General features: G+C 39.4%; 1 protein-coding gene across 2 annotated transcripts in view; it reads left to right on the forward strand.

The window, feature by feature from the left end:
• Positions 1-5,566: 5,566 nt before the first annotated feature.
• Positions 5,567-12,405, forward strand: part of LOC124158845 (otoferlin-like) — a 118,093-nt gene continuing 111,254 nt past the window's right edge. For both annotated transcript variants that reach the window (XM_046534219.1, XM_046534218.1), the window contains exon 1: positions 5,567-5,704. In XM_046534219.1, coding sequence (XP_046390175.1) covers positions 5,614-5,704 — 91 coding nt within the window. In that variant the 5' untranslated portion in view covers positions 5,567-5,613. The remainder of the gene's footprint in view (positions 5,705-12,405) is intronic.

Here is a 12,405-nt window from a genome sequence, read left to right on the forward strand (position 1 = left end):
CTAGAACGTAATATCATCAGTCAAACTGCCTACAATAATTGATATAATACATTTTAATCATTAGAATATTGAAAAAATAATTTTTTAATAAACGTTTTATTATAATGATACGTTGGACGTATTTTTCATTATTCTAAAGATTATCTCGATTCAAGTTTAAAACAACTTGGCTTTTCACATTCGATCTCATCATCTGAAACCATCACTAAAAGTTTAAAGTACCATTCACAGATTCGTTGTCATACGCGATATTAAAGGGTATCCCTAAAGAAAGTTTCAACTAACTTTTCATAATAATAAAGCGTTGCGCCGTATTATTAATAATTCGAAAGATTCCCTCGATTAAAGTTTAAGAAGTGGGATATATAAACTATTGTGTAAAAACTATCATGCATTTTATATCGGCTGAGCTAGGCGTAACTTTAAAATGATGTCAAGTGAACGCAACATTTGCTTCAAAAACTGAGATGATTTCTCAAGGCTTGCGCCCGGCACCTTCTGAAATCGTTCCATCGTAGCGACTTTCTTCCGGAGGTCATATACACTACGCGGCCTAAGGAAGAAAAATGGACTCCAGCGAGCAACGGGCAATCGGCATTACGAGGAAATCCAACTGGCTCCTTTACGACATCACCTTCCCAAACTCATATCCATTGTTTCTTGGCACCTTACTTCCCCATGGATCTCTCTCCATCCCCACAGTACTGCCTCCTCATTTAGTATGCATATACAATACACTACCTGATTCATTGTTTCTTGAGAGTTCCGTAACTACCGAAACCGGTCGTTTATAAATAAATAAAATCTTGTGGAAGCGAATAAGTTTTCACATGTAGATATTACGACAGACTTCCATAGCGTGGAGCCTTCGAACTTCGATTTTGTCTCTAAAATTCTCGAGGCTAATCCACGGCCTGGAGAAAGTGAAGTGGGTGGCTAAAGCAATGAATGAGGAGGCGCTGGAGGAAAGAACATTATTGAGAACCATACAAAAGAGAAAGGGGAATTGGATCGGGCATATTTTAAGAGGGAAGGGAATTTTAAATACAGCAGTCGAGGGAACAGAGGAAGGAGAAAAGAGACGAGGGAGAAGGCTGAAGATAACAGACGAAGTGAGGTTAGAAAGAAGGTATAAAGAAACCAAGAAAAAGACACAGGACAGGAGGAGGTGAAGACCACTTTGGTGTTTGGGGCCTACCAGTGGGCACAAATCAGTTGATGATGAACCCAGGGCCTAGGAAGTGGTCCCAAGCTTTGAAAGAGTGACATTCAGACGCCGGCAGCTAAGCCCAGGGAGAGCTTTACCATTACCTCCACGAACTAATCACGGGGTTGGATTCAAATAAAGAGGGGAAATTGAGCTCTACGCAATGAAACAATATGGAAGACAGACTGAAATGGCCGTAAATATTATAAACAATTATTCAGGGGTTGAATTATTTTGTAAAAGGTATTATTGCTCGTAAACTCGTAAAACTGGTATGGGTGGTACACATTGCTGTCCAGTTTGCGCGTGCAGTTTCGAAGTTTTAGTTCTTTTTTCCGTATTTTCAATAATTATGTTTTCAAATATCCATTTATTTAAAAAATATAAATAAAAGTTGAGTGTATTACGTTGTTTTTCACATATCACTGTCACGAATATATAAGTGAAAATTAACAAAATATTAGTAAGAACTATTTTAACAAAGGAAACTTATTTGATAACCTGCATCTAATTTGCCGTTCAGAATATGCTATATTTAGTCGTTACAAAAATGCCTAATTTTTAAACAATTCATTGTAATTCATTACTGGAAGTAACCGAGATCAAACTTTCGGGTGAGTGTTTTTTACTCTATTCTTTTTATCCTTGTGTCGATGAAAACATATCTAAAACTTCTGTTAAAATCAATGAAGGAATACATTCCTTTTAAGACCCACATAATTACCACTAACTTCCGTGAATCATCCATGTAGAATTAGCCTTCACCATCTGCAATTATTTTTATTTAAATTGCTGATAATTTAGTGCATGAAAAGACGCTAACGTTCAAGATGTGCTACTTGAAAATACAGATGTTGCTTAACACAATTTCCCGCCCTAATAGGTGTATTCAGAGGTAAAAATTTATTTTCCACTTTAACTTTTGTAACTTTTGCTTATCCTTAGGCATGCCCGCATGTAATTTGAATTATAAAATCGTCGCTTTCATTCCGTAATCAAAGTATGACTGAATAAAAATGGCGATCAAATATCGAGGAGCCGATGGAATTAAATCTGTTTTCTCTCACTACCGTGCAGACTTCGGCGTAGGGATTAAAGAATAAGTTCCTCCTATCAATGAAGCTAGAATGAAATATTCTCGTTTGATTAATGTAGTAAAATTCAATTTACATAATAAGTTTTACAAGAATGTAAATTTTACACTAAAGAAGCCACTAATAATATGTGTGACTTCAAGCATCACCGTGGAAAGGTTAAAAAATATACATCACGACGATTCTGATATTCTCATTAAGCGTATAGCTTTAATTTATTGAAATTTACGCCGAAATTTCAAGATTTATGGTATGAGAAACAGGCTGTCCAGGGAAATTTATTTTCCACATTATTATTATCCCGTATCGAGTCGAGACAAACGCGATATCAACATGTTCATAAAATTCCAATATTATTATTTCCTTAGCACGCATCATTTGGCTGTATTCGAAGTACCTATTTTACTGTTACTCTTATAAAATACATCTGGAGTTGTCTTTAGTTTTATCGCAATAAAGAATTATCAAGTCGCAGGCAGAGTATAAGAAAATTTTAATTAAAGTGATTATTCACATGTAAAAGACAATGCCATCTTATGATGTAAAAAAGTTGCAACTGTGGTTTTGCAATGTTTAGCAATACGGGCGGACCCCCAAGGGGGGGGGGGCGAGCAACCCCCGCTCACCCCATCTTTATCCGCCGTATTGCCCCGGTAATTCGCACATTATCACTTCGTACTTTTTTGTAGATTAAGCGCATGAGCGTGCACGACCATTCTTTGGGAATCTTTCCTTCTAGCCACACTCTTAAAATAATATCCTGTATCTCCTGCTGGGATCTATCCCCTCAATGCTTAATCATCTTAGTTGTTATTAGGTCATAACCAGCGGATTTATTGTCCCTCATTGCTCCGATCGCGTTTTCAGTCTTTAGTCTGCTTGGTGGTGGTATTTATAACAAAAAAGATCTTGATTCACAAATTTTCTTCGAGGTGGACGCCATTGTTATCTCTCAGATTGCAATTGACTATTTTAGAAATAACAATGATGAAAAACAATTGGGCGAACACTAATGCAAATATTAAGTTTTGGAAGTTTTACCAATTAACTGAAATTGCCTGAAGCAAAAAAATATTTCCTTTTCCATAGTTTTTGCATGCACTTTAAGTATTATAATCAGTTTGTAAAAATATTACGCTCAGCATCGTTGGATAAAATTGACCTGAAACTCGTTGACACCATAAGTTTCTGTACTCGAGTAAGTTTTCAATTTTGGTAGATAAATTTATTCTTACTCTAACAGTATACAGTGAAAGGCAATTTTTCACCAAGTTTTTTTTCATCTTCGATTATGATAGACATAAAAAATAAAGAGACCCATATTTCTCCGTCTATCGATCTGTCTCCGACTTCCCGAGCCATTCTCGGTGAAAAATCGATGGCTTGAGCTCTTTCGCAGATAAGTTGATGACGTCACATACTCATGCCTAGGGGGTCACAGCTTCTCATACACCTGGCATATGGGTATCACGAGCTTCGCTATGGTTCAAATTATTGTGTCCGATTTCTTCTCAATGTGAAGTTCTTTCTTAACGAGTTGATGAACCTAAATTCAATTTACGTCACCGACTCACGGGTAGTAGGCGGCGGATTCCTCGTTTTTTTGTTTTGAACGAATGAAAGAACGAAATAGTGTGGACAATTTTTTTATTTAGTCGTATCTTATGTTTCCCTTCCATCTGCCAAACTATTTTAATGAATTGAGATTTCGGGTCAAAGCGAACGATCTCATTAAAACTGCTCCTAAATTAAAATTATACAATGTGGCCACCGCTCTGACACCTACAGGTGGTAGCAGTGAAGCAGGAGGCAGAGGAAGGTCAGGGCCGTAGAGTTTATTTTATTTATGGTTAGGGCTCCAAAGAATATCCGTCTCTCTTTACTCTCGCCTCCAATTTTCTTCTAGCTATCATGCGAGTAGCTGCAGCTGGCGTTTCCACCATCATTTTCAACTCAATTTTCTGTCTAAACCGCGTCAGCAAACTCGGGTTACTATTTTAACTGAGGACGGTGCTGACACTATGTTCACCGCGTAATGTAATTGTCAATGGGCTAGCCTCTTAAGTTGGAGTCAGCAAGAGCGATTTCGGGCTACTGTGTATGCCTCCAAGGCCTCCAAGATTGAAATGACAGAATCCCACAGCCGTGACCGTCAGCTAGGCTGATGGCGTTTTTCACATTCTGTTTATTTCGTTTGGATATTTTATTTCAATGTCAGTGAATACCCGCGATGAAAGAGGAGAATTAGCATATAAATAAAACTTATTTAGTAGAATTCTATTTCCTGAATATCTTTTTTCCATTTCCCGCAATAATGTCGAATTTCATTTTTTTAAGATGATTTTTTACCTTACAGCTAACCCTTAGTTTATGCTCACTCTGAGTGCCTGAGTAGCGCGTGATGATCGTAGTGGATAGGTGAGGCTAGAGCGTAACCACCCAGTGTCATCCGTCGGGCTCAGGTTAATGCGAATACAAGAGTGCTACCTAGTCATGGCCTCGCGTGGCCCGGGTTCAAAACCTGGCGGTGGCAGACATTTCTCAGAGTTTATTCCTGCTAGTATACCTACTTTGTGGAAGGCATTAATTCGCCCGTCCGTCGGATTAGTCGCCAAGTCGTGATCCCTTTTCGACGCCGGGTTTCTCTCCACCGTTACTTCCTTATATTTGATTTTTGTGTATGAATATGTAATGCTGTTTACATTGCATAACATTTTCTGGCGAATTATTGTTTTCTTTTTTTATACAACAGTAAAAAATATTATTCTTTGTTAATCGTCTGGACTCCTGAAAATTGTATTGTGGTGATTTGCTGGGACGTTAGTAAATTTTAAATATGAGAAGTAAGTCAATGTTAATATATTATGTATGGTGACTCCTAAAACAGATAAATTCCCTGGGGTACATAATGCCACCTTGTACTTGGAAACTTTAATTTTGTTTCATTAGAGTCGCAAATGGCGGAATGAAAGATTTATTATTATTATCACATAAATATTATTATTACATAGCCTCATATGACCTCGGTCGCCCTCCTCCAAATACCCGTAAGTCGAATTCGGGGAACTCCAAATCATCTTCGCTCCCTTACATCAGTTGCGTAGTAAACAAGCCGTGGATCCCGGGGTCCGCAAGAGGGGTGGCTTGGTCGAACGTGGATGACCTCGAGGGGTTGGTGCGCAGGCGCGGAGGTGCGGGAGAGGGGGAGGGTGAGGAGGGGCATTGAGAGAAAGGAAGGAAGCGTTCTCCAGTCGTCCCGGGCAGGAGCAGAGGGTGCAAGCGGGTGCAGCTGGAGCCGCTCTTGATTGTGGCATGTCGCTGTGTTTGCGGCTTCGGCGCTTCGATGCCGTGGGTGCGGCGGGTGCCGCGGGGGAGCGGTTCGTCGCCAGGGTACATTTCAGAGGTGAGTGAACCTGCGCGCGGGCCTCTCAGGTTCTCCGCCGCGTGCCGGGGCGAGGTGGAACTCCCATTAGCGGCCTCGGAGTGTGCCCGTTGCGTTCATTCGGAGGCATTTGACGCGGCAAAACAAGCCCAATTTGACATGTATGCTTGGGGAAGTGTCTCGCGGGGATAAAAATCCGAGTACTAGAATGCATTTACTGTGGTAGCGTCGTTATTGTGCGCACGGCCAGTTGACATCGGACGGATGACTGTCGCGAAGCGCACGCAGCGAGTCGGCCGACGCAAGGCAAGAGGAGATCGGCGACGCACGGAGGATCATCGGGCCTCACGTAGGTTCGTGATGGATGGCGGGCGCTCGCAGTCTTCTTCATAACATAGCCACGTGCGCGGTGGGTTGGATTTAAGCAGGCAGTTTTACGATCGATATACTGCGATCTAGAGTACATACTTTAAATAATAATTATAAATTCTTAGAGTTGTAAGGTCTCTTTGTGTAGCTCTTTTCATTAGCCATCGTTTCGAAATACTTTAAATGTTTTTCATACTCTTAAACTGCTGCCAAAATCGCTATTTTTCTATATTTTCCATTTTATCTGATTAATGAATGTATAGCCCTGATGAAGGACAAGTGCCACACCAGGATACCAAAGAGTTCCGCAAATTAAAACTTTAAGATATATTTAAAAAAACTCAAGAAATAAGCATTTTTCAATATTTCTCTACCTTGCTTCGTATATGAAGTTTTCAAAGGTTTAATTTATTCCAGAAGAGCATATATTTGAGCAATGAACAGAGCGTATTATTTATCCATTATTTTCCCGAACTCATACATTGGATACGAGAAATGTTCCTAATTCGTAGCGTTAAGAGGACTCCGATTCCACTGGCTGCATTTCGAATTTTATTTTTGTTGCATTACTTGTTATAAACTTTGGTTGTTATCTCGCTATTTTCAGGGAACGTAAAGCGAGATCTTGCCAAGCTTTAACTGTATTTCAAGCATAAAAATATTGTTTCCGAGATCCACTTCGGTAAATAGTTCGCACTTTGGATACTGGCAAATGCTAACATTGGGTCAACTCTATGTTCCCTGAAAATGTCAAGGTAATTTCGAAAGTTTTTAACGAAAAGTGCGTTTTTATATAAGGCGATTCGAAATTAAGTAGTCGATTTTAAGGGTTTCGCAGCCTTGCCTTATTCCAGAGGAAAATTTCTAGCCATTCGCTGATTATATTATGCATCTATTTTTTTCGTGAACTCATATATTAGTTAGATAGAACATCGGTATCATAGCACTGCAATCCTAAGACTGATATACATGCTGTATAAGTATTCTTCTTTTATTTCTTCTTCATTCATTATCTATAAGTATTCTTCTTTCATTCTACTTCTTCATATTACCCAAGTACGTATCCTTTCATCCATAGTCACATGTAATCTTAAGATTGGTGTTCTGTAGCCTTCTCATTTCTCCATTTCCTATGCAAGTTCTTTCGGTTCCCGAATGATTTTTCTTGTATCCTTCTTTATCTTTGCTTTATCTCTGTGTCTTCCTCTCCATTATATTTCTCACGTAATTTTTGCATTATGATATGACCTATCCCCAGGGTCCTTCTGTGGCGTATAGTGCTTTAAAATTCCCTTTCTTCTTCCCATAGCCTTCGGCAGTGGCGCAGCGAGGGGAGTTTTGGGGGATAAACCTCCCCCCAGAGCTCAGACAAATTTTTAAGTTTAATCCATTTTACCCAATTGTATTGATATTACTAATAGAATAGTGTAAGGATTAATAAAATATCCCTCAGAGAGCCGTAAAACTCACCATTTTGAACTGTTTATCTTAAATTTCCGCAATTAATTAATTTCGCACCTACCGCTTATCCTGGTGGGTATTCCATACCCCCACAAACCTCGGTATTAATATTACCTTAACCCACCCCAGCCTTCATTCCTAGCTGCGCCCCTGGCCTTCGGTAAACCTCGTCTCTCGTCCTATGCGTCCGTTTGATCTTCAGCACTGGGTCTAGAAGGATTCTATTCTTATCTGATATGTTCAAGAGAAGGAATCTACAGGGATCGGGTCGGTGTGGTGGTTGGATTTTTGACTTCCTACCCTATGGTTCTCGGTTCAAATACTAGCTGTGGTGGAGAATTTTCAGAGACTCTTCGATCCCTGCTTGATTAATTTGTGGAGGGTACTTCAAGTACTTTGTCCGTCAAATGGGATATTGAGCTGTGGTCCTTGTCGCCTTTCGTTAAAAGCAGGCTTATTCCGACGCTGGGATTGTCTCCACCATGCCTTCCCTATCCTTCCGTACTGGCGCTTATGACCTCAGCTGTCGGTCGCCTCCTGCAAACACCACACAATACCAGGAACTTACAGCTAAAGGAATGTTGAATAGCGCACGCGAGGTGGAGAGAGAACAGGTGGTCATCGGGGGAGTGGTCACAGTCGTGCGCTCCTCGTTTATCCGCTGAGCATTTGTTTTTTTTAGTGAAAACAACTTGTGGTGAGGTCAGGAAGGAAGAGTAAGGAGGATGGCGAAATGAATCGCATCCAGGGAAACCGAAACGCGATCCTTACAAACAATCTGTAGTAACAAGTACACACATACTTAGATGCTTATGCGTTCCATGCATCAGCACAAACAAATGAGTATAGATTGTCCTTGAAATGTTGAAAATATACAATCATGGTGCAGCATTTAAAAGAGAATTTTTTAGGGAAACAATTTTTTGGGTTGGTTTGACCCCATCAAATCCAAATTATACTGTTGTAAGAAAAAATCGATGTCGTTGAATATTGATTAAAAAATATTTCCTTTAATGTCAATGGATAAAATTTACACTTTTGAGACCCGAATGATTTTCTGTTATTTTTATCTTTCTCGTGATTTTCGCTCTTTTTTCTCCAATCATTTCGTTTCCATAATTTCGTCCCGTATAATCAATGCATTTTGTCCCCATTCCAATGAGGCACATTTATACACAATTCCATGTGAAATGTAGCAGCATGAATGCGTTTTATCGCCTACAAATTAGTTATGGTTCCATTTTTCACATGCAATCGTGTAAAAGTGCTTCGTTGGCATGGGTACCGAAATAATTTAATATGCAGGACAAATTACGGAAATGAACTGATAAGAGGGAAAAGAACGACAATCACCTAACCGGATTAAATTTGACTTTTAGTGGTATAAACTTTTATCTTTTCAATCAAATTTTATTTCCCTCAATATTTTATTCAGTTGATGTAACAACGACATGCATTTATTATTTAGATTGTTCCTAACAACGAAAGAGAGATTGTATCATGAAAATTCCAAATTAAGACTTTACATTTGTACTTCATCGGCTGGCGGCAACATAAACATAGAATTTCCTTGCTTTACTCACTGGAAGTCAACTCTGAATGTTTATATCTTTTCTTTATTTAATTGTTATTTTTATACATGTTTTTAGGAAATAATTATGAAAGTATAAGCCAAATGTTAAGCAATTGAATTAAATATCTTTTTTACAAACTGATGTAGTTACATGATACTTTAAGATTCGGAATAAAGAGAAAACTTAGGCTCATTATAGGACTAGGACTCGTTTGAGCCATTAGCAAAAGATGCTCTTATTGAATTCAAATAACGTTGATAACGCATGAAATACTGCGTTACGTTCGGATTGAAAAAGTGAAAAAATTGTGAAATTCAAAGATTTTTGGACTAAATTATACACCGTTGTACTTTGTTGCCTAATTTTAGTCTTCAAACTCGATAAAAGTCTTATTTTAATAGAGGTACTTTTCAAATAATATTTTGGTGAAAGTAATTGCTCGCTATTCAAGTTTACTCTTCCTGTTTACCAGCCTTGTATACCCTCTTCATTTGCTGTTTATGAAAGAATATAGTGCTTACCAACTTGCAGTTAAAATAAATTATTATTACTTCACAATCTAATATGAGTATTCTGGAGCCTAAAGGCGGATTTAGGGGAGAGGAACACGGGGACATGTGCACTCCCCCAGACGCTTAAAAAAAAGACAAGATTTTTAATACGGTTTTCATTACGTTCGTTTTGTTTTGTATATTGCGGAACTTAATCAATAATTTTATACTGATAACTTTTATATTAAAATAAAGAGAGTATTTCGCATTGTACTCGTTGTATGTTATTTTTAATCTCAAATGTTAGAAAATCGTTCGTCCACCAGGCTCTTTTGCCCTTTCCCCCCAGAAAAAATCCGGCCTTGCTGTAGCCCTCCATTTCTCCCTTACTGCTGTCAGTTATTTTATTTTCCTTATGTTCGTGGTCTTTGTGTCCTTCTTTATCTGCACCAATAAATTACCTTAAGGCATTCCTGTTTACTCATCTCTGGGTTTTCCCAGGGGGGAATTTTACTTCAATTTTTCCCACCATTATATTCTTCGCGTAATTCCAATGTCATGTGGAATGTCGTATCCGTGAGGTCCTTCACTAGCGTATGGTGCTCCGCAATTCCCCTCCTCCTCCTCCTCCTATTATTCACGAAACATCTTCATTTCTCACCCCATCCTTAAATTTGATTTGAAGTGCACATCCTCAACACTAGGTTTTCAAGGACTCATTTTTTATCATCGGCTTTGTTGAAATATTTCCATGTTTACGTAAACTTTTTTATTACTTGAAGAGTTTTTGCGTCAAAAAAATCCATGGTTACAGTGGGATGTCGTCCATAGTAATATATTTAATCATGGAATATTTTTTTAGTAATCGTCGAACCAATGAGATATTTTATCACCCTGCGATAAACGACTCTTGAAAAGTAAATAGATTTTCGGGTCTCAGACCGGGTGATGCTTAGTATTAGCGTCGAATTTTCGAAAAACGGTTAATTATAATTGGCGTGATTCCTGACAGAGTTGGAAGATCACGTTCTGATAATGAAAAATAAGTCATTTTTCGAAAATTTGCCTTAACATTCTTAATGAGGGAAGATGTATAGGTAGGCTCCATTTATATCCCGTTGTGGGGAAACAATATAACTCCGTTGGATTCAGCGACGAGATCGCAGCGGAGATAGGACCTTGGACTTACGTCGAAATTAAAATTAAATAAATAAAACGCAGGCGGTCATGAATCACGGGGAAATTGTTCATTCGTGCAGCTTGCGAGCGAAGGAGGGAGCGGAAAGGTCATATTTTTGTTGGGTGATCTCAAAATTCCACAGGAAAACATTTATTAAATCACCTTCTATGAAAAGGAGAAGGAAAAATGTATATCTATGCAACGGGACAAAACATTTATCGTCGCTATTACAAAGCATCACCCTGTGCGAAGAACGAAAAACAGTTTTACATTCAATTCACCGGGAAAATCTAAAATATTTAATGACTCTGGAAGATACAAGTGTCCGCCATGTTCATGGCAACCACATAACATGACGGGTGCGATATATAACAAGCGTTTTGCAATTTAGCCGCTGTCTTTCCTCCCTCCACCTCCTCGCATTGATCCCTCCTCTCCTACACCACTCCCCTCCACACACTCCCCTCCTCTCCGCCGACCGACGCGTGACTTGTTGCCCTCCTCCCGTGCGCAGCCGTGACCTCTCGTGTTTCTTCTTTCTAAAATTAAGTCTTTATCTCCATATTACGATAACTCATTAAACTGATGCTAACATGACTTCATCAGCATCTTAGCAGAGCCCGCGGCGGGCGGACGTCTTTTCTTAACCGTGTTGATGATTGACCTAGACAATCGAAAAACCGGTCTCGGAGGTATTTTTCTTACCTACTTTAATTGGCATTTGGGAGATTCTGGATTAGAGTCCTTGTCAAGTCGCATTTTCACCCTCTGATTTCTTGCATTTTCCATCTACCACAGCACCGCTGTCCTCGTCCTTTTTCTTCTCTATCCTATCCCTTCCTTTTTCTCTCAATGAATTTATGTTAAATGTTTATATGTGCTTGCTGTGCTCGTAATGGACTCGCGGACAGTAATGAAAACTTAAATGATAAAGTCATTAAAATGCCAAGAGAGGTCACTATAGCGAAGGCTCAAATAAAATAAACATTCGCACGTGTAGTTTCAAGGAAGGAGACAAGTGGCGACTGAAATGATGACTGGAGTCTGAGGAGGCTAGGATAAGAAAGTGGGAGGAGAGGGTGGGGAGAAGTGGGAAGGGGAAGGAGAGGATCATAGAAATTAGTGGGGTAGAGGAATTGAACGCTTGGTGCGGCCGTATACGCGATTGCTCCAAGATTTTCAATTCTAGCGGTGAGGCGGAGGGTGAGAGGTAGGCAAGTATTCCTTGGCAGAAACATTCATCCAAATTTAAATCGTGGGAAAATGCTATGGTGGGGACAGGAAACGAGGCAGATGACGATGAAGGATTGCAGTTGGCGCAATGGTTGTTAACTCGGAGGTTGAGGGAAGTGGTGGTTAGACCGATTTAGAAGGCGGGCCAAGTATTGCATAAAAGAATGTAGATTACATTAGTAGTAGTGCAGGTGGGGGATGGAGTGAAATAAAGCGGAAAAGCGAGAAGTTTTTTTAAGAAGTGAGGTTATTAGGATCGCACAGGTTTTGTAACGGGGTTGTTGGCATGGTTTAGGGAAAGTGTTGGTTCGAGAAGTGAACCTGGAGAATGTTTTGGTGGTTTTAAGGATGGAAGGCAGATTTGGTGGCTTTCGGAAGGCTAAGGATGGGAAATTAGTACAAATGTATCCAGTA

The sequence above is a fragment of the Ischnura elegans genome, chromosome 5 (assembly GCF_921293095.1).
Source record: "Ischnura elegans chromosome 5, ioIscEleg1.1, whole genome shotgun sequence".
In the NCBI taxonomy this organism is placed as follows: domain Eukaryota; kingdom Metazoa; phylum Arthropoda; class Insecta; order Odonata; family Coenagrionidae; genus Ischnura; species Ischnura elegans.